The sequence below is a fragment of the Aspergillus karnatakaensis genome, assembly GCF_047715665.1.
Source record: "Aspergillus karnatakaensis strain CBS 102800 unplaced genomic scaffold BJY04scaffold_28, whole genome shotgun sequence".
NCBI classification, from domain to species: Eukaryota; Fungi; Ascomycota; class Eurotiomycetes; order Eurotiales; family Aspergillaceae; genus Aspergillus; species Aspergillus karnatakaensis.
Window position 1 is genome coordinate 18,384 of NW_027395740.1, and position 22,713 is coordinate 41,096.

General features: G+C 51.8%; 6 protein-coding genes across 6 annotated transcripts; 3 read left to right on the forward strand and 3 right to left on the reverse strand.

The window, feature by feature from the left end:
• Positions 1–204: 204 nt before the first annotated feature.
• Positions 205–1,826, forward strand: BJY04DRAFT_190606 (uncharacterized protein). The gene has a single exon (XM_073711527.1). It carries the CDS (start codon positions 673–675, stop codon positions 1,462–1,464), a length of 792 nt encoding a protein of 263 aa, XP_073570495.1. The 5' UTR covers positions 205–672; the 3' UTR covers positions 1,465–1,826.
• Positions 1,827–6,543: 4,717 nt separating this feature from the next.
• On the forward strand, positions 6,544–8,702 carry BJY04DRAFT_69779 (universal stress protein). The gene is made up of 3 exons (XM_073720886.1): positions 6,544–7,296; positions 7,350–7,740; positions 7,786–8,702. The coding sequence occupies exons 1-3, from the start codon at positions 7,022–7,024 to the stop codon at positions 8,452–8,454; spliced, it is 1,335 nt and encodes a 444-aa protein (XP_073570496.1). The 5' UTR covers positions 6,544–7,021; the 3' UTR covers positions 8,455–8,702.
• Positions 8,703–9,673: 971 nt separating this feature from the next.
• BJY04DRAFT_69896 (putative eukaryotic translation initiation factor subunit eIF-4F) lies at positions 9,674–15,228 on the reverse strand. The gene is made up of 5 exons (XM_073720888.1): positions 14,414–15,228; positions 10,920–14,237; positions 10,787–10,870; positions 10,355–10,737; positions 9,674–10,305 (listed from the first exon to the last, which is right to left on the reverse strand). Exons 1-5 carry the CDS (start codon positions 15,053–15,055, stop codon positions 10,158–10,160), a joined length of 4,575 nt encoding a protein of 1,524 aa, XP_073570497.1. The 5' UTR covers positions 15,056–15,228; the 3' UTR covers positions 9,674–10,157.
• Positions 15,229–16,373: 1,145 nt separating this feature from the next.
• On the reverse strand, positions 16,374–17,644 carry BJY04DRAFT_190640 (HVA22/TB2/DP1 family protein). Its single transcript, XM_073711528.1, has 3 exons — positions 17,623–17,644; positions 16,560–17,572; positions 16,374–16,511 (listed from the first exon to the last, which is right to left on the reverse strand). Exon 2 carries the CDS (start codon positions 17,469–17,471, stop codon positions 16,620–16,622), a length of 852 nt encoding a protein of 283 aa, XP_073570498.1. The 5' UTR covers positions 17,472–17,572; positions 17,623–17,644; the 3' UTR covers positions 16,374–16,511; positions 16,560–16,619.
• Positions 17,645–18,767: 1,123 nt separating this feature from the next.
• BJY04DRAFT_190644 (NRDE family protein) lies at positions 18,768–20,009 on the forward strand. The gene is made up of 2 exons (XM_073711529.1): positions 18,768–18,886; positions 18,942–20,009. Exons 1-2 carry the CDS (start codon positions 18,821–18,823, stop codon positions 19,869–19,871), a joined length of 996 nt encoding a protein of 331 aa, XP_073570499.1. The 5' UTR covers positions 18,768–18,820; the 3' UTR covers positions 19,872–20,009.
• Positions 20,010–20,290: 281 nt separating this feature from the next.
• BJY04DRAFT_228108 (cytochrome P450) lies at positions 20,291–22,113 on the reverse strand (the record flags this gene model as incomplete). Its single annotated transcript, XM_073718765.1, has 3 exons — positions 20,291–20,308; positions 20,545–21,636; positions 21,721–22,113. The coding sequence occupies 3 exons, from the start codon at positions 22,111–22,113 to the stop codon at positions 20,291–20,293; spliced, it is 1,503 nt and encodes a 500-aa protein (XP_073570500.1).
• Between the last annotated feature and the right edge of the window lie 600 nt (positions 22,114–22,713).

The following is a 22,713-nucleotide window of genomic DNA, read 5'->3' on the forward strand; positions in this document are numbered from 1 at the left end:
TTGGCCCCGGTGATCGGATCCACCTTTGGGAAAATAGGGCGCTGAATTTTTATGCCTGGAACCCGGCCTGCGAATCACCCGGTCGGAGTTACGGAGTCAACGGAACTGTTGTTCGTACCAAGCGAATACAGAACCCGAAAGAAAAAAAAATAATTCTTTTTAGCGTGCTATATCCGGGTATGCCTCTGATTATGAATCATGGATCACAAAACAAAGCCTAACAAAAAGAAAAAGAAAAAGAAAAAAGCGGAGATTGGAAGTAAGAGAGTGATCCACCGCTGGATATATCATATTCAAACCAGCCCTCCCATGAATTCGTTCTGATCGATCTCTATCACCATCCTCACCGACTACTCTCACAACAAACCCATCTACTACCCAACGAAGACACCTCAGCTATCCACATCCACCACGCATCAGCCACGACACTTTGATGAGACGGAGTTACGAGACCAACACCCGAAACCTGCCAATAATCTCGCCTATCGACCGCAAGGTCCCTTAATCTTATTGCTGCTTCGTATCAGAAAATAAGGCTGTCAGCCTCTCGATTCACCGCCCCTCCTCCGCCCACACACTATTGGGCGATCGGTAACCCGGCCGGAGACATTCAGTGCTGCCTGAGTCACAGCTGAAATCATAAACACATCAAGGCCCCCAGACTTCTTCACCATGCCTTCCAAACTCTCCCAATTTACTTCCTCCTCAACTGCTTCCTCGAAGCCCTCCTCCTTCACCACCTACTTCAATTCTCTCACCAAGAAGCGCCAGGATAAGAAAATGAGCATCACACAAACATACTACCTCGCCCACACCGCCCGCAAGAAGCTCACCCGCGAAGCTTCCCGGGCGGACCATAACCTCCGTCTCCTCGTTGGCCACGCCAACCTTCTCGACTCGCTTATGCTCGACCTGGCCGACGCCGAACAGGAACAGGAGCGCTGGTTCAACCAGACTGTCAGTGGAGCGACCAAGGGATCCTACCGCTCAGAACAGCACCACATTCAGTGGGCGGAAACCCTCGTGGAAGAGCCCGAGGAGGACTGGGATCCAGAAGACGTCTCCGATGAGGACTCCGACCTTAGCGAAGAGGAAGACTCGGATATGGAGGAAGACTACACACCCGTTGTCCGCCGACGGGCCCCATCACCTGTTGCCATTGTCACCGAGACCGAGCTGGAGGACTCCGATTCCGACTCCGATTCGGAATTCGAGTACGACGATGCGGAGGACCTGGACGAGCTCGCTCTTACTCGATCACCATCAAGGCAATCTCCACCAGAGCTGCTGCACGACGAGGACGAGTCCGAAGACGACAGCATGCCTCCATCACCACCACAGCCGCTCCTTGAAGCATTTGATGAAAAGGAAGCGGCACACACTGAGATCAGTCTCTCAGACTCAGACTTCGAAACCCGATATTACGTACGACAAGCGCAGCAACCGATGATCGAAGCATGTTGATCGTGTCTTTCATTTCTTTCTGCCGCTATATAATAACTACGTGATACCCTTACGATTTGATGTTCTGAGCATATTTGCAGCGTTTACCAGCGACGCTTTGCACAAAAAGGACTTGGGATAGGATATGGATTGGATTGCATACAGCATGCATATTTTGCATTGTCAGGCGTTTTTGTTTTGGTTGGGCACTACTCTTCTCATGGTATACATTGCATCGAGTGCACCTACTCTAGTATATAGGTAGCATCTACATCTACCATAAATTGGTAATAGAATATATCAATACAACATAACTCAAACAAACAATATCTTCTTCTCCTTTTCCTAAATCTGTAAATGAGAAACGCCCCCCTCATCAAACCCCACTGCAAAAAACTCATCGACGCTGTTGAGCCCAACCACCAACAGAGCTGCAGGTGAAGACCATCCAAATCGGCACGCGGCTGCCGATCGCACACCGCTTGATCTCCTCAACGACCAGTCACATGGATCGTCCCCGCGCCCGCGGACTGCCGGTGTGAGCTGTCCCACTCTGCTTTTCGCGTCCTTCAATTTTTGTGATCGATGGCCTCGCATCGCCTTGCGAGTTGCCGCTTGTCCGTCCTGACTCCTGCGGGCTCAGCGGCAGAGCCCGACCCTTCCGATTCCCGGCACTCACGGAGGCTGGATGCCATCGAGGGCGGATGCGCTGCGCTCAGCTGATCTGGTCTGTTTCCCACCTCGTTTTTCTCTTTTGGGTTTACGAGCTTGGATGGAGGGTGGGTGTGTTCCTTGTTCATTGATGTTTCATGGCCATGTGCACATGCATCCCAGGGCTGGGATTGATTGGTATGACCAGTCTACGGTAGAGTCTACCCTGCTTCATGCTTCCTGCTTCATGCTTCCTGCTTCCGATTACAAATTATGAATGGCCCTTGACCCTGTCATGCGCATATTGTGTTTGAATTCTGGCTTGATTTTGAACGCGAGCAAACGGATGATAAGATCTGATCTGATTAGCATAGCATAACTGGCACAAGTACTCCGTTCGTGCTCCGTACTCCGTAAGTATGGCGGGTATCATTATCTCCGAGTCCGAACCGTGCGCGACCGGAGCCGCGACCACTTAGCCCTCACCTGGCAACTCACGATATGTTTTCTTGTTCGGGAATCTCTTGCCCTAACTAACCCGACTTGTTCTCTTGATCGGACAGAGCGAGTCCCGCCACGGGTTGAGTTTCCTGCTCGTGCATGAGTCAACGTGAGTGATCAGATTGATTATTGAATATGAAATGGGTATGGAATGAGGCGAGTGTGATACATGTTGTGGTCTTCTTTGCTTTTGGAGGTTTATCCTGGACTGTCGTCTGCAGGGTATGAGCTCTTTGCTTTTTCTACGGGACTGCTTTCTTCAAAAGGATTGCGGAGAAGCGATGGGCTACGGTCTAGCGATGCAGTACATTGATCAGCCCATGAGACCGGTCAGTAAGTAGCCACCAGGCCCCCGAGCAAAGCTGGGCAATAATAATCAGGGGAGCGAGGACCTTCTGCATTCTCCTCCTACAGAACAGGTCTCCACGGACCTGCCAACGGATTCACGGAGTGGCGATACTTCTGTCTTCTCCAACCCATCTCATCTCATCTCCAACCTCGCAAGCAGTTGCGGCTGCGCAAGCGCAACGCAGCCCCCACCCACGCCCCAATATGAGTGGCATTCAGCCTCCAAGACCAGAGTCCAAGTCCTTTTAGTTTTACCCTGTGCGTTACTGAAATTTCCAAGCTCCAAGAGCAGCCTCCCGACTTAGCTCCCTGACCCCTGTCGGAAATCACAAAAGATTTGCGCCGAGATTCTGGGCGTGCTGCAGCCTGCGAGTCTTGAAAATCGGGGGTTGGTTTTCCGGTTTTCTGCGTCGCTCTTGGCGTTGGGAAGAGGAGTTGAGTGCTCAACTTTTGTGATTTGATATTTGGATACGGAGTACGCATATCAGACTGGTTATTTGAGTCTTGGACTGTGAGCCTTGGGACTCGGGAGTGGACGTAGTTTGCTTTTTCTCGTGGTGGAGAGGCTGGTTGCTGCGAGGTCCGTGCATCGGCCATCTGCTGCTTGCAGCTGGAGGTGGGGTGGTGGTGAATTGCGGGGTAGGAGGTACGCTACAATGGAAATTGGGCCTTGTACGCTTTACCAGTCTGTTATGGGAATAATTTATGAGTGAAAGTATACTGTAACGGAGTACGAAGCACCTGGTGCATGTCATGTTCAGAAACACTGAAACAAGAGCTTTTGCAAACTAAGTATACCTGAGACCTAGCCCTAAGACACTCCTATTTCTAGAAGCTGCTGAAACGAGCACCTTATACGACCTCGAAATAGGTCTGAAACATTTACAGCTGTCAAAGAAGCTATAAATAAGAAAATTGGCTCATTGTTTTAGTACGAATGCAGCGCTGTTTCACCTCATTGTTCTGTTCGAGGTATAATTCTATACCATAGTTTCAGCAACAACATCCTCTTTGACGCAGAATCAATACAAACTTGATGTCTCGACACTCTATATTTCGGTTTCATCGAGCAGCAACTGTACCGTACCATGCGTACTCAATAGCCTAATAAGTAATGACCAGATTAATCAACACCTCCGTAAAAATTCCGACCCTAACAAACTCTCTGAAATCCAGCTGAGACTGCGGAGACTTCCACCTTGGTTGATAAGCGAGCTCTATACAGCCTCATCTAGCTATCACTTTGTATAACTACATGATGTCGAATCCTAACCCACAATTTGTACTAAACGCTCCATCTAACCCATCCTGCTAAACCAACACCACCACGACCACAAAAATACGCCCCCCAAAACCGTCCTCGTCACCGGCGCAAACGGCTACATCGGCAACGCCGTCGCTCGCGCATTCTCCCGCGCCGGATGGCTAACCTACGGACTCATCCGCTCCCAATCCGCCGCTGAATCTCTCCAGGAGGAAGAAATCCTCCCAGTACTCGGCCAAATCGACGATATTGCCTCGCACAGCTCAATCCTAGAGCAACTCCCACCAACCCTCGACGCAATCGTCTCAACAACAGAGAACATCAACGACTATGTGAGCCACTACAACAATACAATCGCCCTCCTCCGCACACTCTCAATCGCCAGCTCGAAGAGCAGCAACAGCAGCAGCAGCAACAATGGCAACGCCACGAAAAAACCCCTCGTAATCCTCTCCTGAGGCTGCAAAGACTACGGCCCAGGCCCCCACTACGCAAACACCCCAGACCACGAACTAAAACCACACACCGAAGAAAGCCCCCTAAGCCCACCGGAGATCTTGAAAGATCGGACACGGCTCAGTCTTGAGATCTTCAACCACGATGATGTCTGCGCGCCTGTCCTCGTCCGCCCGACAAACGTCTACGGCCGCTCGGCAAGCTACTACCGTGGTTTCTTCGAGGTCGCATCACTAGCCGCGAAGGAGGGGAAAGCACTACTTATCCCTGTCCGGGGCGACTCGATCTGTCATGCGTTGCATGTTGATGATTGTGGCGAGGCGTATGTTGCGCTTGCAGCGCATGAGAGACGGGAGGAGATGGAGGGGGAGATTTTCAATATCTCGGCGGAGAGGTATGAGACTGTTGATGAGATTGCGAATGCGCTGATTCGGGAGTATGGGATTGGCAAGGGGGTGGAGTATGTTGAGCTGGAGGGGTTGAAGGTGAGGGGTGAGGAAGATCCGTGGCCGGCGGCGTTGATTGATTTTCCGCAGTGGACGGGGTCGGAGAAGATTAGGCGGGTGACGGGGTGGAGGGATAGGAGGTTGGGGTTTGCGGAGGGCGTGGGTGTTTATAGGAGGAGCTATGAGGTGGCTGTTAAGAAGGGGCATGAGAATGTTAGGGCTATTGTGGAGCGGGAGAAGGTTTTTAGGGAGAGGTTTCGAAGTGAGGGTGTGTGAGAAAGAGTGTGGTGTAAGGGCCTTTGGAGGATACTGTATAGAGAAGAACAGGGCTGAGATCTAGGGTGCACTAGGCTAACTTCAAGCTAGACGGAAGATGAGGATAGATGTCAGTGAAAGCTCTCAGAGTACGTTGTTTGGCCAAAGAGACATCTTTGCTATAGCTACTGTTAGCAGAGGAATACCTCGTTTCTCCCTTATCTCCCACTGTAGCCCGACCAAGCCACGGGCCTTACAGACTCGGTATAACTACTTCCTACAGTGGCTTTGGTCAGATCCTCTTCCTCTCAAGCTCGCAAAAGTTTTGTTCACTAAATGACATGATTAAGGTCTGCTTGAGTATAACCCTAGAAGTTGTATCTTAAGAGACATGACCCGGTTATGAACAGAAAAAAGAAAGCGCGCGATCCAAGCTCCCCGTCTCAACAACAAAACCTACCTTATACCAGTCAAGAGTCTACAGTATCGGCACCGACACATCCTTCAGAATTTGCAAGATACTTTCAAGTTTCCGCGGAGAAGTCTTTCTAGCGCACTCAGTAATCGATCCAAAGCTTCCATGGACATCCAACTGAGCAGTCTCATTCCCCAGCTGAGTTTGTTCCTCATAAAAGCTTGCACATCTTCCATGTATAAACGAAGGTCGTTACTGGCATGCAAGTCGTTCAGCGGGAACTAAGCAGTAGTATAGTTCCCGTAAGAACGCTCAATAGTATTTCTAGCAAAGTCAATCAATAGCGAAAGGATTTTTGGCTCAATGAAAAGCTTATGGCTGAAGTCGCAATAGGACAAATAGGAGCACACGGAAACCTCGCTCTGTAGGAGGGTAAATTCTCGTTTTTCTTCTAGTATCTCAAACTATATCAATAAGCAGTGCTTGCATGTCTATAATAAAGTTGATAGGTCATTAGAATATTGTATGCCAGCCAGATGCCTGCTATAGAAGGGTTGATGAACGAGTATTCCGGTCTAACTCAATCTTTCCTGTGCTCGCAAGTCTCTCAAATTCATACCAGAACAAAATCTGAACACTCAATCCAGTTGGCAATAATCTGATCCACACTGGAGATAAATAAACAAAACAGTCCACAGGTGAGGATCATGCATCAATCTAACAATCTTGAGTGGTGCATAAAATCAGCATAAATGGTTAGGGCTGTGCTAATGCGATGTTATGTAAAGACCAGGTACTACCGCCTTCTGAAAGCGTTCTGCCCCTCCCTCCGATGATGGACCTCCCCCATTCCCCATTCCTGAGTCCTCGACCGTCGAGTCCGAGACAGTCGTGACATAAAGATTCCCTGCATCCGGCATAAGAGGCCATAATGAGTCTTTTCGCATCCTCCCAGCGCGATTTTTAACTTCTCGCCTCCATTTATAACTCCGCCAGCCCCCCGCAACGCCACCGCCTCTCGCCGGAACTCTCGCCCGACTTGTGCACTGTCGCAAACAATGATCTGCAGCTCCTGCATCGTACGACCGGCAGAAGAACTCCAGAAGCTTCATGGCGGTTGAGCCGCCGATCACTTTTTACTCTGTTATTGATTGACACATTTGACCGTTAAGCCGACATTCTTGACCCCTTCACTCGCGCCTTCCTTACCTCCCTGGCTGCCACGCAATTGAACGACACGTCATGGCGTCTGTATCCCCAGTTCCGTCGCCCGAGTCGGAGGACTTGCCCATCGTTCCGGGCTCCGAGCGGAACAGCATTATCTCCGAATCTTCACGCTCCGGTAGCACGAGTATGGCCGATAGCCCTCATAGGAGATCTATCCAGTTCAGTATTGGAAGGTCCGAGTCGCAGCCGCCGCCACAGCCCACTACCACGCTGCGGAAGAACTCGCAACCTGAGATTCCGGACAGAGATCTGAAAGTGCCTGGACGAGGGCACTCACCTCCACCACCTCAGTATGTTTTTTGACTTTAGCATTGCTGCCTGCTCTAACAATTGGTTCTTTTAGAACATACGAACGTGGCGTCTCATTCGATACCTTTGACAATCCCGATGCGCCGGACTTCTCCCTCACCCTCAACTATAAACACAAAGGCTACCAACTCACCCGACGCAGCCGTACATTCCTCTGTGGCACCGACCAAAATGATTACTCCGACTTTGCGCTCGAATGGCTCATTGACGAATTGGTGGATGATGGCGATGAGATTGTTTGCCTTCGAGTAGTTGAAAAAGACTCGACCATTGCCAGTGATGCTGCGGTGGAAGCTGGACGGTACCGCAAAGAGGCAGAGAGGCTCTTCGAGCAGGTCATTCAAAAGAACAGCCAGAATGAAAAGGCGATCAGTCTTGTTTTAGAACTGGCTGTCGGGAAGGTTCAAGACATTATACAACGCATGGTAAGCTCTTCATTGCTGTTTCTGGAACTCAGCTGACCGTTCTAGATCAAAATCTACGAGCCTGCTGTCTTGATTGTTGGCACGAGAGGCAAGAATTTGAGCGGTGTTCAAGGCTTGCTCCCCGGCTCGGTCTCAAAGTATTGTCTACAGCGGTCGCCCATCCCCGTCATCGTCGTTCGCCCATCCACGAAGCGCGAGAAGAAGAAGAAAAAACGAATGGCGGATCCCAGCAGACGCAGCTACAACCACATCCTCGAATTGAGCGAGCGTCAGGGGAGTCATATATTCTCAGCCCCGTCAAGCCGCAACAGTAGTGTATCGAAGCTACCGGATGAAGAGGCTGCTGTGGCGGCCGCTCTCGGTCTTCCTCAAGCATATACAACATCGCGCACATCACTATCTACGTCTGAGAGGAGCAGCGTCAGCCATGATGGACCGCTTGGTCCCATGGCCGAGTCTCTAGAGGCCATTAACAAATCCCTAACAAGAGATCTCTCAATATCTTCTGATGATTCCAAGGGAGATTCATTAATCCAGGACGCCAATGCGGAAGCACAAGAGCCGACGCCCGTCGCTAGTGGTACCCCGTCACCGCCAGGAGAGATCTCTCGATCGGACGATACCACGCCAGAGCCTAGTCCTGAGGTGAAGATTCCAGTCATAATGGCGGATGATATCCCGATCAACCCTCACGGCAAGCGTCGCTCGCTTTGATAGCGGGCTTACATGACACACAACATGGTCGATTTCTTCCTAGCAGACATCAGTTTATCTTGTTTTTATTGTCTCATTTCAAGCGCAAACACGGCCGTCATTGCACCGAGATAGGTGTCTCAGAATACATCATAAAGCATAAGATGACTAGATCAATATGGCGAGCAAGCTCTCATTTATCTTCAAGTATAGGCAATTGCAACGAGCAACTCTTCTCTCTCTGTGTTTTACAAAGCTGTCTATGTCTGTTTAGGTAGATCTAAACCAACCTCTTAAGAACATTGCGGTGTCAAAGTGGTAACTCTTGGTACAGAGTCGGTGGCACCCTCTCCACCCTAAGATATATATCCCTGACCAACACTTGTAGGAAACAAGTACAAAGAAATGCACAGTGGTACACCCTACAACAACACGATGCTCGAACCTCTATGCCAATAGTCTCTGATCCGCATTTATCTCTCTTTAAAACCTATACTCTGAATCGAACTTCCCTCACCGAGAGACCACCCCAGAGCCACACAGTATCTTTGCCACTCAGTGTTTATTAACACAACCTCCCTCCCCTCAAATCCAACTCTAGATTCGAGTAGCCATAGCTAAAATCAACCGAACATACAACGGTAGTGTTGAATCTAGAGTGGTTGAAAAAGCGGGAAACACGAAAGAAAACCCCAGGGATACAGGGGTGAATCACTCCCCAATGCATGAACTGGACATTGAGCTTGATGGCGTCCATTTTTTACTTATTAAATTAGATATACTCAGTAAGTACATTGGGTAGTGACTTGACTGTAGTTAGATCGTGGACAGATATCGCATCTATCTAAGTTACCCCAATCTCATTTCTTGTGTCTCGCAGGTTTAATTCCATGGAGGTAAGAGAAGGAGCAGAAATGCAATGCAGAGCATAGCAGAGCAGAGCACATTAGTTAGTTGAGCAGGCCAGTGCAGGGAAAGGAATCGCTGTTTTATCAATCTAACGCCTTTCCTGTTCCAATCGAATCTCCTTCACCTGTTGCTGTTGATGCCAGCTTGGGAGGGTCTGAGTGTTGGTCCTGGTTATGGGGAGGTGCATGGGGCAGGTGGGTAACTTAGGTAGCTAGCTTTACCTCACCCATTTGCATACTTAGCATAGCAAAGCACAGCATAGCATTCATAGCATTGCTCTGATTTGCTTGGTTCCGCGCCCCTAGAAATCAGGGAAAGATGGCATTTAACACAAACGAAGTGGCATTCATTCAATACATTGTACAATTGAATCGAATGTAGACAAGGTAATGTAGTAAGTGAGAGGTAAGGTAAGTAGAACCTCGCATAAGGGGAAAAAAAGGAAAGAAAAAAGGACGCCTCTTTCTATAACTAACATGACTAAATAAATAAGAAAAAAAAAAGTAAACCAGAAGCAAAGGCAACAATGCGCGAGCTCGATCAATACTCTTTCTTCACTTTTAGGACGGAAAACTCGAGAAAATCGGTATCGAAATCGAAGTCGGTGGTCGTGGAGAAGGGCGAGGATTAATGTGGCAATCGAGGCAATGAGAGGAAGAGGGGATTGGGAGTTCATATGACATGATCATGGATGACGGTGGCTAGTGTCAAAAAGAAGAGGATGATTGGTGATGATGATGGAAGGGACGAGTAAAATGGAATCTTTCCAGAAGAACGGAATCATTTTTCATTATCATTGCCAAAGAACAAACAATCTATGATGCTTCCTCGCCATCCTTGGTGGATGGGGTTGCCGAGGGTCGACGCTCAACAGCGGGTTGCGATTTTGTTAACAGAGGTGAGGTGGGGTTTGAGGGAGGAGATGTGGCCATGTTGTCCTGGTCTTGCAGTTGAGCCAGGGCACTGGTATGGTTAGTAAATGCATCGTCTTTATATTGATCAAGGGACATACCTGAAAGCATTCATCGAGGATGCGGCCTCTTTATCTTCCTTTTTACCGGCAGGGGGAGTTCCAGTCCGGCTGCTTGCAGCACTGTCGTCGCTGCCACGAACCAAGTTGCCACCAGGGCCGAGGTTCTTGCGTCCGCTGTTGCTGCGGGAGCCGAGCATGCTCGAAGGTCCAAAGGACATGGGCTGGTTGGTACGGGTGGTGCGGAGTCGGCGAAGATCGTCACTTCCAACCTTGCTGGAAGCGTAATCCGGCGGGGGTGCCTGTCCGTAACCTCCTGAGAAGTTACGGGAGTCACCACGGCCCATGGCGGGACGGCCACCACCTCCGCGGTTGGCCTGCTGGCGGGCGCGTTCCATCTCGGCTTCCTGCTGAGCACGGGCAGCCTGGAGAAGTCAGTACGAGGTAAGTTATGGAAATGGATGGCAAACATACCTCTTCGCGAATCTGTTGGATGGTCTTAGGACCCTTGTCCGAATCCTTCGACTTCCAGTGCGCAGAGCGCAGATCAATGATATCCTACGTAGATTAGCTTGCGAATCAAAGCAAAGATAGGATGACAACATACCAACAACATGAACCTAAGACGGCTGGGCAAGTTGGGTGTCTGCACCATAAGGTTGATGCGGGCAAAGTAAGCGTCCATCATGGCGGGACCCTTCTCGGAAGCATCGAGACTGGCACCGATGGTGCGCAGAAGACTGGTCAAACTCTCGACCTCAGCCTCGTCTGGAATACCCTCGTAGTCAACGAGCTTCTTGACACACTCGTGCATGATACGCTCAGTCAACATGCCTAGCTTGTACAGTTCACCAATGAACTTGACGAGACCGAGACCACGACGCTTGGCGGCAGCGGCAATATAGTACTCGTCGGACATCATAGCAGCCTCCTCGGTGACACCCTCAGGCCTAGGAGGCAGGTTGACCTTCCAACCGCGCTCGAACTCCTCTTGACAGCGGTTGAGGAGGTACTTCCTGAACAGACTGCCACCAGCAACGACGTTGCCGTTCCTGTCACGGATGTTCTCGTCCTTGATCTCGCCGCTCATGCTCTCAAGCATACGCTTGCAGAACTTGGCATAAATCGAAGCCCAGTGAGCTTCGTCAGTGGCCTTCTCGAAGGTAAGCTGGATGACTTGGCGCAGAGTGCGTCCATCTGACTCGTCCTTGGACTGGGACACGATCTCGAGGATCTGGCCAGAGATACGCTCAAAGTTCTCGGGAGTCATCTTGTTAAGAGCAGCCTTGACCTTACGCTGAACAACGTCTGGAGGCATGTGGCCACCAGGTGTGGGTCCACCAGCAGCAGGAGCCTGACCAATACTGCGTGGCTTCCATCCGGATGTGGACACCTGAAGACCCTGAACTTCTTTTCCGGCAGTAAGAGGCATTGACTTGGCCATCTCCTCCTCCTTCTTGGCCTGGTTCTTCTCACGCTTGCTGCCGGTGCGAGTGCCAGAGCGGTTGCTTGAGGCCACGCGAGGAGACATGTTGTGAGAAGAGTTGGCGCGGCTCATGACCGGAGCATTACCACCCATGGGGAATCGACCTATTGTGCCGAATGGGTTAGCTCCCATACCGGAGGGGGTGCGGTTGGACATGGCAAATCGCTCTGCGGAGGTGGTACCAGGTGGTAGTGATGCTGACTGAGTGAAAGCACCCATCTGGAATCCCGGAGCACCACCACGGGATGGGTTGCGTGCCATCGGCGTGCGGGCAGATTGAGGACGGGACGAATCGGTATCGCCAACGGTCTCGCGGACACGTGAGTCCCAGTCAATGGAGGGCTTCTCCTTGAATACAGCCTGGAATTGTAACAAGAACTCCTTGTTGTAGTGGAACTTGCGGTCCGATGGCGCGCTTGTGTTGAGAGCCGGGTTGGGAGAGGCGATAGCGGCGGGGTAGTCGATTTTGCTCAGGTCGTCCACGAATCGAGCGGAGTGCAGAGACTTCATACCAGGCGTAGGCTGAGGGGGCTCGACGGCCTTGGTAGTCTCTAGCTTGAGGGCCGCAGGCTTTTGCTTGCCGGCTGCGCTGGCGGGCTTGGCGGGAGGAGGCATGGAGACGTCCGAAACGGGAGTAACAGTACCACTGTCGGCAGGAGTGCTGGTCTCAGTAGCAGAGAATCCACCCTTCTTGAGAGAAGCAAACAGATCCTTGTCCTTGTTGACAGCCTCTTCACCAGCCGCGCGCTTCTTCTCTTTGGCTTCCTCGAGAGCTTCGGCCTCACGCTCGGCTTGCTTCATGTTAGCCTCGTAAGCCTCTAGCTCTTCCTTCTCCTTGCGCTCACGCTCCTCCTTTTCGGCCTGCTTCTTCGCATAGTAGGCGGCTTCGGCAGCGGCTTCCTTGGCCTCGAGTTCAGCCATCTCCTTCTCGATAGCATCGAAATCAATTTCTTCTTCCTCATCTGCAGGTGCAGGTTCAGCAGGCTTGGCTTCGGCAGCAGCAATTTCTTTCTCCTTCTCCTGCTCCTTCTCCTTCTCTTTCAAGCTAAGCTCCTCCATAGCCTTGCGGGCAGCCTCTTCTTCAGCAGCCTGCTTCTTGGCAGCCTCCTCTTCCTGCTCCTTCTTTTGGCGCGCCTCGTCTTCTTCCTTCTTCTTTTGGGCGGCCTCCTCTTCCTCTTGCTTCTTGACCTTAGTAGCCTCCTCTTCCTCGGCCTTGCGGCGAGCCTCGGCCTGCTCTTGCTGCACCTTCTGGAGAACAGCGTCCTTCAGCTCCTGCTTCTTCTCAGCAGCCGTCTTGGCAGAGAGCGACTGGGAGCGAGTGTGGTCGGTGCTGCTACCAGTTCGTGGCGGAGGAGTAGGGGTAGGTGTGGCAATTTTGACGGGGGAAGGAGAGGCGCGAGCAGGGGATGCTGGTGCCTTTTCGAAGGTCTTCACGTTACCGCTGTCGGGATCGCGGATGGTGATAGCCTTTCTTGTCTGCTGAGGAATAACGAACGCGGGCTTAGCGGCACCGGATGTGGTGGACGAGCGAGAAGGAGTATGTGTGTGGCCAGGGGTCGACGGAACAGCAGCGGGCTGGTTCTGGCCTAAGCTGGAGCCAGGACGGTCAGAAACCTGCGAGGGAGTTCGCGACAACGAAGTTGCCTGCGGGGGACCCTGCGGCACAGGGAACTGATTCTGCATATATGGCGACTGCTGGTAGGGCATGGGGCGGGGACCGGGTTGCGGCGAGGGAGGGGCCATGTACTGGTAGCCCTGGTAGTACGCGTAGTTCGGGTCGCCATATGGGTAGGTCTGATTGTGTTTAACCACTGTTAGATATTGTTCAAAGTGTCCACTTTCTGGGGCCAAGTTTGGAGGAGGAAAAGAAAAATGGGATTGGGATTGGGATTGGGATTGGGGATGGGAGAATGAAGCAATCCGGGAGCCTGGGACACGGGGTGCGCCTTGTTTCCTCTTGTTATAGAAACCGCGGCGCGAAGGCGGCTTGTGGTGGGGAAGAAAAGGGGGTGATCTCACTGCTTGTGGGCCCATGTGTTGAGGATAAGCGCCATAGGGCTGAGGAGGCATCTGCGCGTGGGCCATTGGGACCTGGCTCATCTGGGGAGTCACGGGATGTGCGTTGGCGAGCGCTGGGCTGCGGCCAGGAGTCGGCGAAGGGAAACCGGGCATGGGACGTCCTTGGTTGGGACCATGATACTGAGGGCCCATGTTGTGACCACCACGACCCTGGGCGGGGGTACGGTAGTTAGGTGTAGGCGAGTACATCTGGTTGGGATGACCGGACTGCGAGTGTCCACGGCCACGGCCACCCTGATAGGGATAGCCACCGCGGCCAGGACCGCCACCCAGATGATTGCTCATATCACTGTGGGTCGACTGAGAGGATTCGCGGCGCAGGTGAGTTGACTGAGGACCGGGTCCAAGGGGAGCTTGAGCCTGAGTTGTGAAAGAAACTTGTTAGTAGCCACAGGGGATAAAGAAAAGTCATAAACGGAAAGTTTCGTCCTTCTCCACTCTAAATCCCTCGAGTAGATCAAAAATGCAGATCATGAGGAAAAAATATGAAAATTCCAACTCGACCTATCACAACAACAAAACAAGGCACCACTTACATTATCACCCGCATTTCCAAAGCTGCCAAAGTTCATCTGTCCCTGGTATGAAGATGGCGGTGGCCTGCCACCACTCGAGGCGGGCTGCGGGATAGGCGAGGGCGAAGTCTGCGGTGAGGTCGCACGAGGGTTAATAGGAGGCGTGACACCCAGACCCGACTGAGGCTGGTTCGCCAGCACAGCGGGATTGCCCATGTTCGGAGAAGAGGACTGGAAGCCGAACTGGAGGCTGTTGGGACGTCCACCGGCCTGGGCCCTGCTGGGGTTGTAGTCGGCGGTGATGGTCACCGACGGCTTCTTCGCGTGATCGCCCTGCTGGGGGGGACCCGAAGCAGGGGCGCCATTCACGATGGTCGGGTTCGGGGATTGCTGCATGGGTTTGCCGCTCACAGATGTTGAGTTCGACTTCCCATGTTGCGATGGGCCACCCACGGTGACGGGAGTGGCGGCGGTTGAGTCCGTCGCGGACTTCTTGGTCGCGTTTGCGTAGGAACGAGGCACCGCGGTCGAGGTCGAGGTCGGAGTGGGCGCCTGGGGCGAGGCTTTCCCACTGAGAGAAGGGGTAGTAGAGTGCGAGGCGGCCTGGGTCGAGGTGCTCTGTCCTTGAGGTTGAAGGCCTGGCTGCTGAGGGATCGAGCTCATTAGACAGGTAAGGAATTAGATTTGACAAAAGTCGAGTCGAAGAGAGGAGAGAAGAAACGATGCTCGTAGGCGAGAGATCGTTAGACCTGGTGACAGAGTCGAAGCGATGTCAGAGGCGTGTTACGACTAGAGGTACACGCTCGACAATCCCACATCCAGAATTCCCACACACACACAACGGAGCTGGGAAAACGAAAGTGACGAGAGGGATATCACGACACTCTGGGGGGGGAGGAATAAACAGGGAAAAAACGAAGACCACCAGCGGTTGTTTTTTCAGCGTCGTGGTCAACGACGATAGATCTGGAGAGAAGGGGGGAAAAAGAGGGGGGAGGGAAAGAAGAGGTCAAAGTCTTCTGGAGAGAGGGTGGAAAGGATTTCGGGTTCCTTTTTTTTTCTTACAAACACCCTTTTTGCGCTTCGGTGGTGGTGCAAGGCTGACCGAATCAATGGGTATCGTAAAGAAAAAAGAAATCCTGTCTCTCTCAACGCACCCTCCAGATATTCCTCCCATGATTGTAATTTAACCTTGTCTAGCTATTAGGGTCTAGAATAACATAAAATAAACCTCCTCTCCCTCCTCTCGCTCCTCTCGACCATGATTCCTCCCGGTCAAACTCTAGAAATGCATCGGGTGGAGGCGGCAAAACAGTCTGCCAAGCTTGGCCGGATTATTGTTCTGCATTGATTCTCTCTCAGTTCAATCACCAATCCTCCTGCTTTCTTCTGGAATTTTATTGAAATCGATCGAACGATTCATCGAATCCGTCCTAATAATACTCCATTCCGTACCATATCTTTCTCCCCTTCAAAGCACCAAGAACGCCAGCACCGTTTCAACCTGCTCGCCACAAAGGTACCGTACCATACCGGTAAACCACAGCCCAGCCCAGCCTCCCACGCCGAGTATCAGTTACCAATACAGTACTCGTATTCCACCCTTAGCCTTTCCTTCTGTGCCACTCGGCCTCATTTTGTTCCTTAGCCTCGTCAAAGCACAAAAGAACATCCCACGCCCGTCCACTTAGAGCTCTTTGAATGAGTCCAAGGGGCCAGGGTTGACTCATACCTCTACTCAGCCCCCTAGGCAGCATAGGGCCTCATATCCGACTTGTGCATCGTCTGGTGTGACCGTCTGTCGCGTGTTCTCGATGTAAGGAGACGGACTCGACTGCAGTGTCAAGCCACATGCTGACAGCGCTGATGTCACTGAGACCGAGACAGCCCAAGGAATTGACAGGCTTATGTCCGGCGGGGAGATCCGAGGCCAGTGCCATTCTGGAACAGACGAAGAAAAAAGTTAAGCTAAAGTATAGGCAGTCATATTGGGCAGGGATAAAAGGCTGTTGTAAACCCATGCACGTAGACACCATGACGTACGTCAGTATGCCGCTTCAATGCGGTTGGATTCGGATCTTCTCTCCAGCCTTTTGGTGTGGTTCGAGCTTACTACGTAGTACGTACATTTACCGCACATGCATGCAGATCAAATTCATATCCACAGTCTTAAAAAAACACCGGCACACTAGAACAAACAGCATACATTCTTCAAATAAGGGTCAGTCTAACGGCGTTCCCTCTCCCGGGTAATCGCATCCACGGTTCGCAGGGCGAACTCGACCCCGGAAGCTACAGACGACTCGTTCCAGCCAGATCCTCGGTGGCCACTGCGCCGACTGGGTGACCGGTCTCGTGTATCTTCATGCTCGATGTGGTCGAAGGAGTTGTCGCTGCGGTTCTTCTTCAAAGGAGCGCCACCATAGGCGAGATCGTCATCCTCTTCGGGGGCATTGTCGAGGTTGCGCTCTTCCTTCATTAGAGCGTCTCGGAGCACATCTAACATGTGCCGCTGGCTGGAGTAGAACTTTGCCTTTTCCGCAGGCGATTTGGCCTCGAACTCTTGGGGGAGCAGAGATCCGCTCGCGGAGAGTTCCTCCGCGCGAGTCTCCCGGCTGGCGCCTGGGGATGTGACGGCCGCCACCGCGGAGCTGATCGCCGAGTACCAATCGTTGGCCGGGGCTGGATTGGTGCCCCCGACGGCCGAGGGAAGGTTAAATCGAGACAGGAGCGACTGGGCGTAAGACGTCGCGGTGGCCGGAGGAGGAGTTGGAGGACGCTGCGGAGGCAGACCTAGCACACGCTCTCTGACATAGTCAATCGCCTGGTAGAAGTACTGGAGACCGAGTGCTTTGGCACGCTCGTGGCTGCGGCCGATAAACTCTTCAATCTCACGCTCGTGGTGTGCTAGGAACGGATCGACATAATCTTGGTACAGCATGCGGGCACCCTGAGTTTGGGGGAGCACAAGGTATGCGAAGAAAAAGAGTCGCAGCCAGCTGTAGAAGGGAATCCAGCCGATGATGAAGACGGTCCACGACTCAGCGAGGAGGATGGAGGAGAGGACCACCCAGTACATCAGCCATGGCGCTAACTGATAAGGATCCGAGGAGCGGAGAGCTTTATAGGAAGCGAAAATAGGGAGTGCAATTGTAAGAATAGAGCTGGGGTTTCACGATGGTTAGGATTGCAAGGTGACTCGGGGGCTGCATGCTGACTTACGAGAGGAGATCCGCGATTATTCCAAACATCTTTGGCGATTGAGAGCTTTTAGATCCCCGTACGGGTAGATTGAGCAGAATGTCTCAGGTCGTGGGAGAAGTTATCGGCTTGGTGGGATATGCGTATGCGGAGCTAGACAATCACCTGCCTAGCTGCGGGGTAGATGGACTCAAAACTGAGGATAAGGGAGTTGATGAGAATGAAAAGGAAGAAGCGGCCAGCGCGAGAGAATTGTGTAAGTCTGTGGATCAGTATTAGGCGAGAAGAAGAAAAGGACAGAAAGCTGAGACTGAGACAGGCGACAAAGATAAAATTGGAGCCTCCGGTTTGCCTGTGCCGGATGGAGTGCGGAGTGTGACCGATTCGGGCGCTGGGCGAGCCGTAAGCAGAGAATCAATCCTCAGCCCTGCAGCTTCACTGGTGCTTGAGGTACTCCGGGCGGCGGAGAGTACTTTGCGTCCTACACTAATACTCGTAGCTTGCTAAGGTACAAGATGCTCGAAGGTCTTGGATCAACTTTCACAAGATTACCAGGTAGGCGAGTCAATCGCGGCAAACCTCCAACTTCGTTGACGTCATGGTCAAAACTTCTACTACCATTACCTACTTATATCAAACCTCAGAGTTGAAGTACACCCTTTTTTAGTTATAGCTGCGTACACATCGTAAGGATTGAGCACCAAGATCCTCCATTTTGCATTGATCCCTATCTCGAGTTGTGCTAACTATTGAGTTTGGTGTCCAATAGTTCGATGGTGCGTACGCCTCGGTCTTCTTTAAGAGTAAATAGAAAGTAGCCCCTAACCGTTCTATCAGCTCTTCAATATAGTATTGATTGCGCAAACATGAAAGAGAAGCTCTGGGCATTTCAAATAAAAGGATCCGTGCCTATAACTGAACGTGGATGATGCCATAGCAAACCAACCGGAGGAGCGCAGATCAACTCCAACTATACTAACTATGACAGGGAATAAATAAGCTTGATCACTAGGTACGACTTCAATGAAACTGCTCTAGTACTGGAAATCAAATAGACCTAAATTAAAGACGGTCTTGCTCAAGGCCAACCGGTGATGCCCATCTGTTGTCCTGCACGTGCCCAACTACTCCGGTAGGCCTGTTGTCAACCTCCGTCAGGCTTCATCTTCCTCCCGAGTCCAACTCTCACTCACTTTCTCCTTTCACCTCCAAAATATCGAAACGACCATGTGTATTGCATTAATATCAACAGAGCACCCTGATTACTCTCTAATAATCATAAACAATAGAGATGTACTTCCCCTCACCGTCAGTTTTATAGAGTGCAAGCTAACTCCAACCTAACCAGGAATACCTCCGCCGCCCAACCGCCCCAGCATCTTTCTGGCCCTCCCCGAACACCCACATTCTCGGCGGCCGTGACCTGGCTCGCGCAACTCAAGGCACATGGATGGGGATAACTAAGTCCGGCAAAGTCGCCGTTCTTACAAACTACCGCGAGCGCACCACCGACGCTGCCACAGGCCAGCAATCCCGCGGCGCAATCGTCAACAACTGGCTCACTCGGACCCCAGACCAGCCGATAAGTACATACGTGGAGGAAATGGTAAATAGCCCTACCGCGCGGAATGTCGGTGGGTTCAGCCTGGTTTGTGGATACGTGGGGGAGCCGTTGGCGATTGTGAGTAATCGGTCAAGTGCGCTGGATCAGATTTCGTGGATTGCAGAGAAACAAGGGCAGACAAAGGGGCTGAGTAATACTGTTTTTGACGATCGGAGCTGGCCGAAAATTTTGGATGGGGAGAAGCTGGTTAGTGAAGCGATTGGGGCTGCTGTTGAGAAGGGAGAGGGGGAGGAGGAGTTGATTCAGAGGTTTTTGGAGGTGCTAAATACGAATACGCTACCGGCGCTTGGGGAGGACGCGACGGCGGAGGATTATCTTCCCGATTTCAGGAAAAGCATCTTTATTCCCCTTATCGGGACGAGAGAGAAGGGGAAGGCCGAGCAGTCTCGGGTTCCTGCTACGGCTGGTGAAAATGCGCCAGAGCGGTCGAAATGTGCGGAAGGACATGGTGTGAAGAAAGAGGCCGAAGCCGGCAACGATATCCTCGACCAGTCGTACTTGCACGGCCCATACGGGACACAAAAGCAGACGGTTATACTAGTGAGACAGGACGGAACAGTGAAGTATTTCGAGCGCACGCTATACGACCAGAATGCCGAAGCTGTGCCTTTCGGCCAGGGAGACCGGTCCTTCGAGTTTGAGGTGACGCGATGAACCCCATTTTTGACTCTTGCTTATGATTCTATGTCTATAGTCACATCGGCGTATTTCTGCTTTACTATAATGAGTTATGGACCATGATTTACATGATATAGAGGGAGATTCATCAATAAAAAGTCCAATATTGACACCGAATTGACCTGTCACCCGGTCTTCTCAAGTGTCTCCGCTGGTAGCGGTGACAGTGCTACGTGTCTCTGCATGAAGACGTGTACAGCTATCAGCCGGAGACTCTGTCACCAACTTCCACTTCCACTCATCGACTCAGTCACGATCTCTACATTCTACTACACCCCCTAGAGCAACGATTCAGATCAAATATTCGGATCCAAGCCCAACCAAAAGCCACAACAGGTAATTACAGGACCCAGCCAGGAACTACAGCAAATAAACATAGGACAGCATCACCAGTTTCAACCCGTGTAACCAGGCTAGAAGAAATCAGCACCTAAACACCATGACCAAGAAACCGTACTCGCTCTCCTCGACACAACCCTCATCCATTCCGGTCCTAGCCCTTTCCACTCCCATCTCCATCTCCCTCCCCATCGCCATCCTCTAGCACCACCTCCCTCATCCTCACCACAACACCGCCCCTCGGCATAACCGTCAAATTAACCCGATACCCAATCCCCTCCATCCCCATCGCCCCCTCAACCCCCTCAACCCTCTCAAATCTCTGCAAAATCCTCACAAGCACATACCCAACCTCTGTAACCGCAAACAACTGCCCCAAACAAACCCTCGGCCCGCCATTAAACGGCAGATATTCCCACCCGGGTTTTAAAGTCTCCCACCTCCCAGGCCTAAACTCCTCCGCGTCCTCACCCCAGATCTCCTTTCTTCGATGCGTCACGAACGGACTGTAGATCACCGACGAGCCGGGCTTGAGATAGATCGGCTCGGTACCGGATCTCCCGCCGCCCGTGGGGAGGGTTGTAGCTGTGTTTGCGGTGCGCCGGTTGATAGGGACTGAGGGAAAGAGGCGGAGAGTTTCGAGCAGGAAGTGCTGCAAAGCGCGGCAGGATTTCAGGGACGTGAAGGTGATTTTGTCGTGTTGATTTGGTTTATACGGGCCGAAATCTGCCAATATAGACTCACGCAGAGAAGTAACGATTTTGGGGTGCCGCGCAAGCATAAGGATTGACCAGGAGAGGAGCGAGGCCGTGGTGTCCCGTCCGGCGAGGAGGATGTTTAGACATTGTGAGCGCAGCTCGATGGGGTCTTTTGTTGTGGATATTAGGGCTTCGAGGAAGATGTAGCTTTGGGATGAGTCTTTTCCTTTCTCTTGCTCTCTCTTTTGCTTGTTCGATGTTGAAGTTGAAGCTGCTTTCAGCGCTGCTTCAACAAACCCATCCACGTAGTCGTGCACCTTCCGTACAATATCTCTGCTCTCTTTGCAGTCGACAAGCCAATGGAGCCGCTCAAACCGCGATCGTTGCGCAACGAACCACTGGCCGCGGTCAAAGAGGTAGGAAAAGTGGTCAGCCGGTAGGGTACCGCCGTTCCGCAATGCCTCGGATTGGCTATTTGAGCTCTTGCCAAAGAGAAACTCCATGGCTGAGTCGATTGTCAGACGCAGGAAGATAGACTGGATGTCGATCTCGGATGTCCAGCGTGTGGCTGGGTCAACAGGCATCGCGCGCATGGCTTGTTGCACGTGGCGCTCTTCGAGGTCGAGGTCGCTGACTTGATCGCGTGTGAACTGGGGGCGTAGGAGGGCGCGCGAGTGTGTCCAGGAGGGGCCGTCTGATGTGAACTAGATCAAGCACGAAGATGGGGGTCAGGTGTTAGGGTTATGATGCTATGTTGTCCCATATAGGATAAACCAGGGGAGGCTTACGATACCTTCCCCGAACATAGGGTAAAGTGTGTGTCGACGGATAGAGCCCAATTCAAAGTTCTTGAACTTGGTAGCGAGCATTGCTTGGACGTTTGCAGGGTCGCAGGTGAAGATGTTGTCGCGACCCATCTGGCGGATGAGGAATGTGGTCACGGGGCGATTTTCGAGGCAGGAGACCTTCTCTATGCGATCTTGTAAAAGGACTGGGATTGTACCTTGCCTGTTAGCCTTGAGCGCTTCCTTTAGGGTTCCTAGGCCCAGGATATCTGTGGGGTAGCGTGGGGGTGGTGCGCAGCCCCAGGTGCGGGCTCGCAGAGCGTGTTTTATGGTTGTTCGTACATAGTGAAGGATCAGCAGGCATGCTGCGAGGGCTAAGAAGAAGGCTAAAGACATTGTAACAGACGAACAGGTAGCTGGCGGATTCAGGGGTACAAGCGGGTACTCTTGTTATATGTACCGAGAGAATTGTGCCGTGACGGGTCAAAGTGTAACCTGAGTGTCGGTTGATTGCTGCTCCTAAAGGAGACCTCTTCTACTAGTAGTACAGGATCAAATATGTTGTCGAAATAATGTTGCAGTGCCCTTGCATACTACCTTTACTGGCGTTGTTATATTCATGCAGTACTGCGTCATGCAGAGAGCTGTACATCAGCGAGTTAGGGCTCCATAGATCTCGAGACAAAATGAAGGCCCTTTTGGCAGCATTTCTACATCTATATATCAATTTAGGTGAAATGACTATCTATCTCAAAGACGCATTCAAGTACGTCATTTTACGGCTTCTACACATTCGGATTCGACCTCCGTACACATCCATAGGCCCGGAACCTACTACACCACACCAACCTATCAACATCACAAACTCTACCAACATAGCCACGCTCAAGAAGTCTCTGCCATAGCTGTAGTCATGGCAAGCCCTTGTATCTTCTGCATCTCTCAGTCTCCACCAATATACCCCTTTTCACCACTATACCAGCTCCAAGCACATCA

What these genes read in the sequence shown, in the direction of transcription:
- BJY04DRAFT_190606 (XM_073711527.1), top strand. Translation starts at nt 673, where the DNA reads ATGCCTTCCAAACTCTCCCAATTTACTTCCTCCTCAACTGCTTCCTCG.
- BJY04DRAFT_69779 (XM_073720886.1), top strand. Translation starts at nt 7,022, where the DNA reads ATGGCGTCTGTATCCCCAGTTCCGTCGCCCGAGTCGGAGGACTTGCCC. An exon ending in CACTCACCTCCACCACCTCA is followed by an intron (nt 7,297 to 7,349) that starts GTATGTTTTTTG and finishes TGGTTCTTTTAG; the next exon opens with AACATACGAACGTGGCGTCT. An exon ending in AAGACATTATACAACGCATG is followed by an intron (nt 7,741 to 7,785) that starts GTAAGCTCTTCA and finishes TGACCGTTCTAG; the next exon opens with ATCAAAATCTACGAGCCTGC.
- BJY04DRAFT_69896 (XM_073720888.1), bottom strand. Translation starts at nt 15,055, where the DNA reads ATGAGCTCGATCCCTCAGCAGCCAGGCCTTCAACCTCAAGGACAGAGC. An exon ending in GTCTTAGGTTCATGTTGTTG is followed by an intron (nt 10,871 to 10,919) that starts GTATGTTGTCAT and finishes TAATCTACGTAG; the next exon opens with GATATCATTGATCTGCGCTC. An exon ending in TCCAACAGATTCGCGAAGAG is followed by an intron (nt 10,738 to 10,786) that starts GTATGTTTGCCA and finishes TGACTTCTCCAG; the next exon opens with GCTGCCCGTGCTCAGCAGGA.
- BJY04DRAFT_190640 (XM_073711528.1), bottom strand. Translation starts at nt 17,471, where the DNA reads ATGTACTGGGTGGTCCTCTCCTCCATCCTCCTCGCTGAGTCGTGGACC.
- BJY04DRAFT_190644 (XM_073711529.1), top strand. Translation starts at nt 18,821, where the DNA reads ATGTGTATTGCATTAATATCAACAGAGCACCCTGATTACTCTCTAATA. An exon ending in TAATCATAAACAATAGAGAT is followed by an intron (nt 18,887 to 18,941) that starts GTACTTCCCCTC and finishes CAACCTAACCAG; the next exon opens with GAATACCTCCGCCGCCCAAC.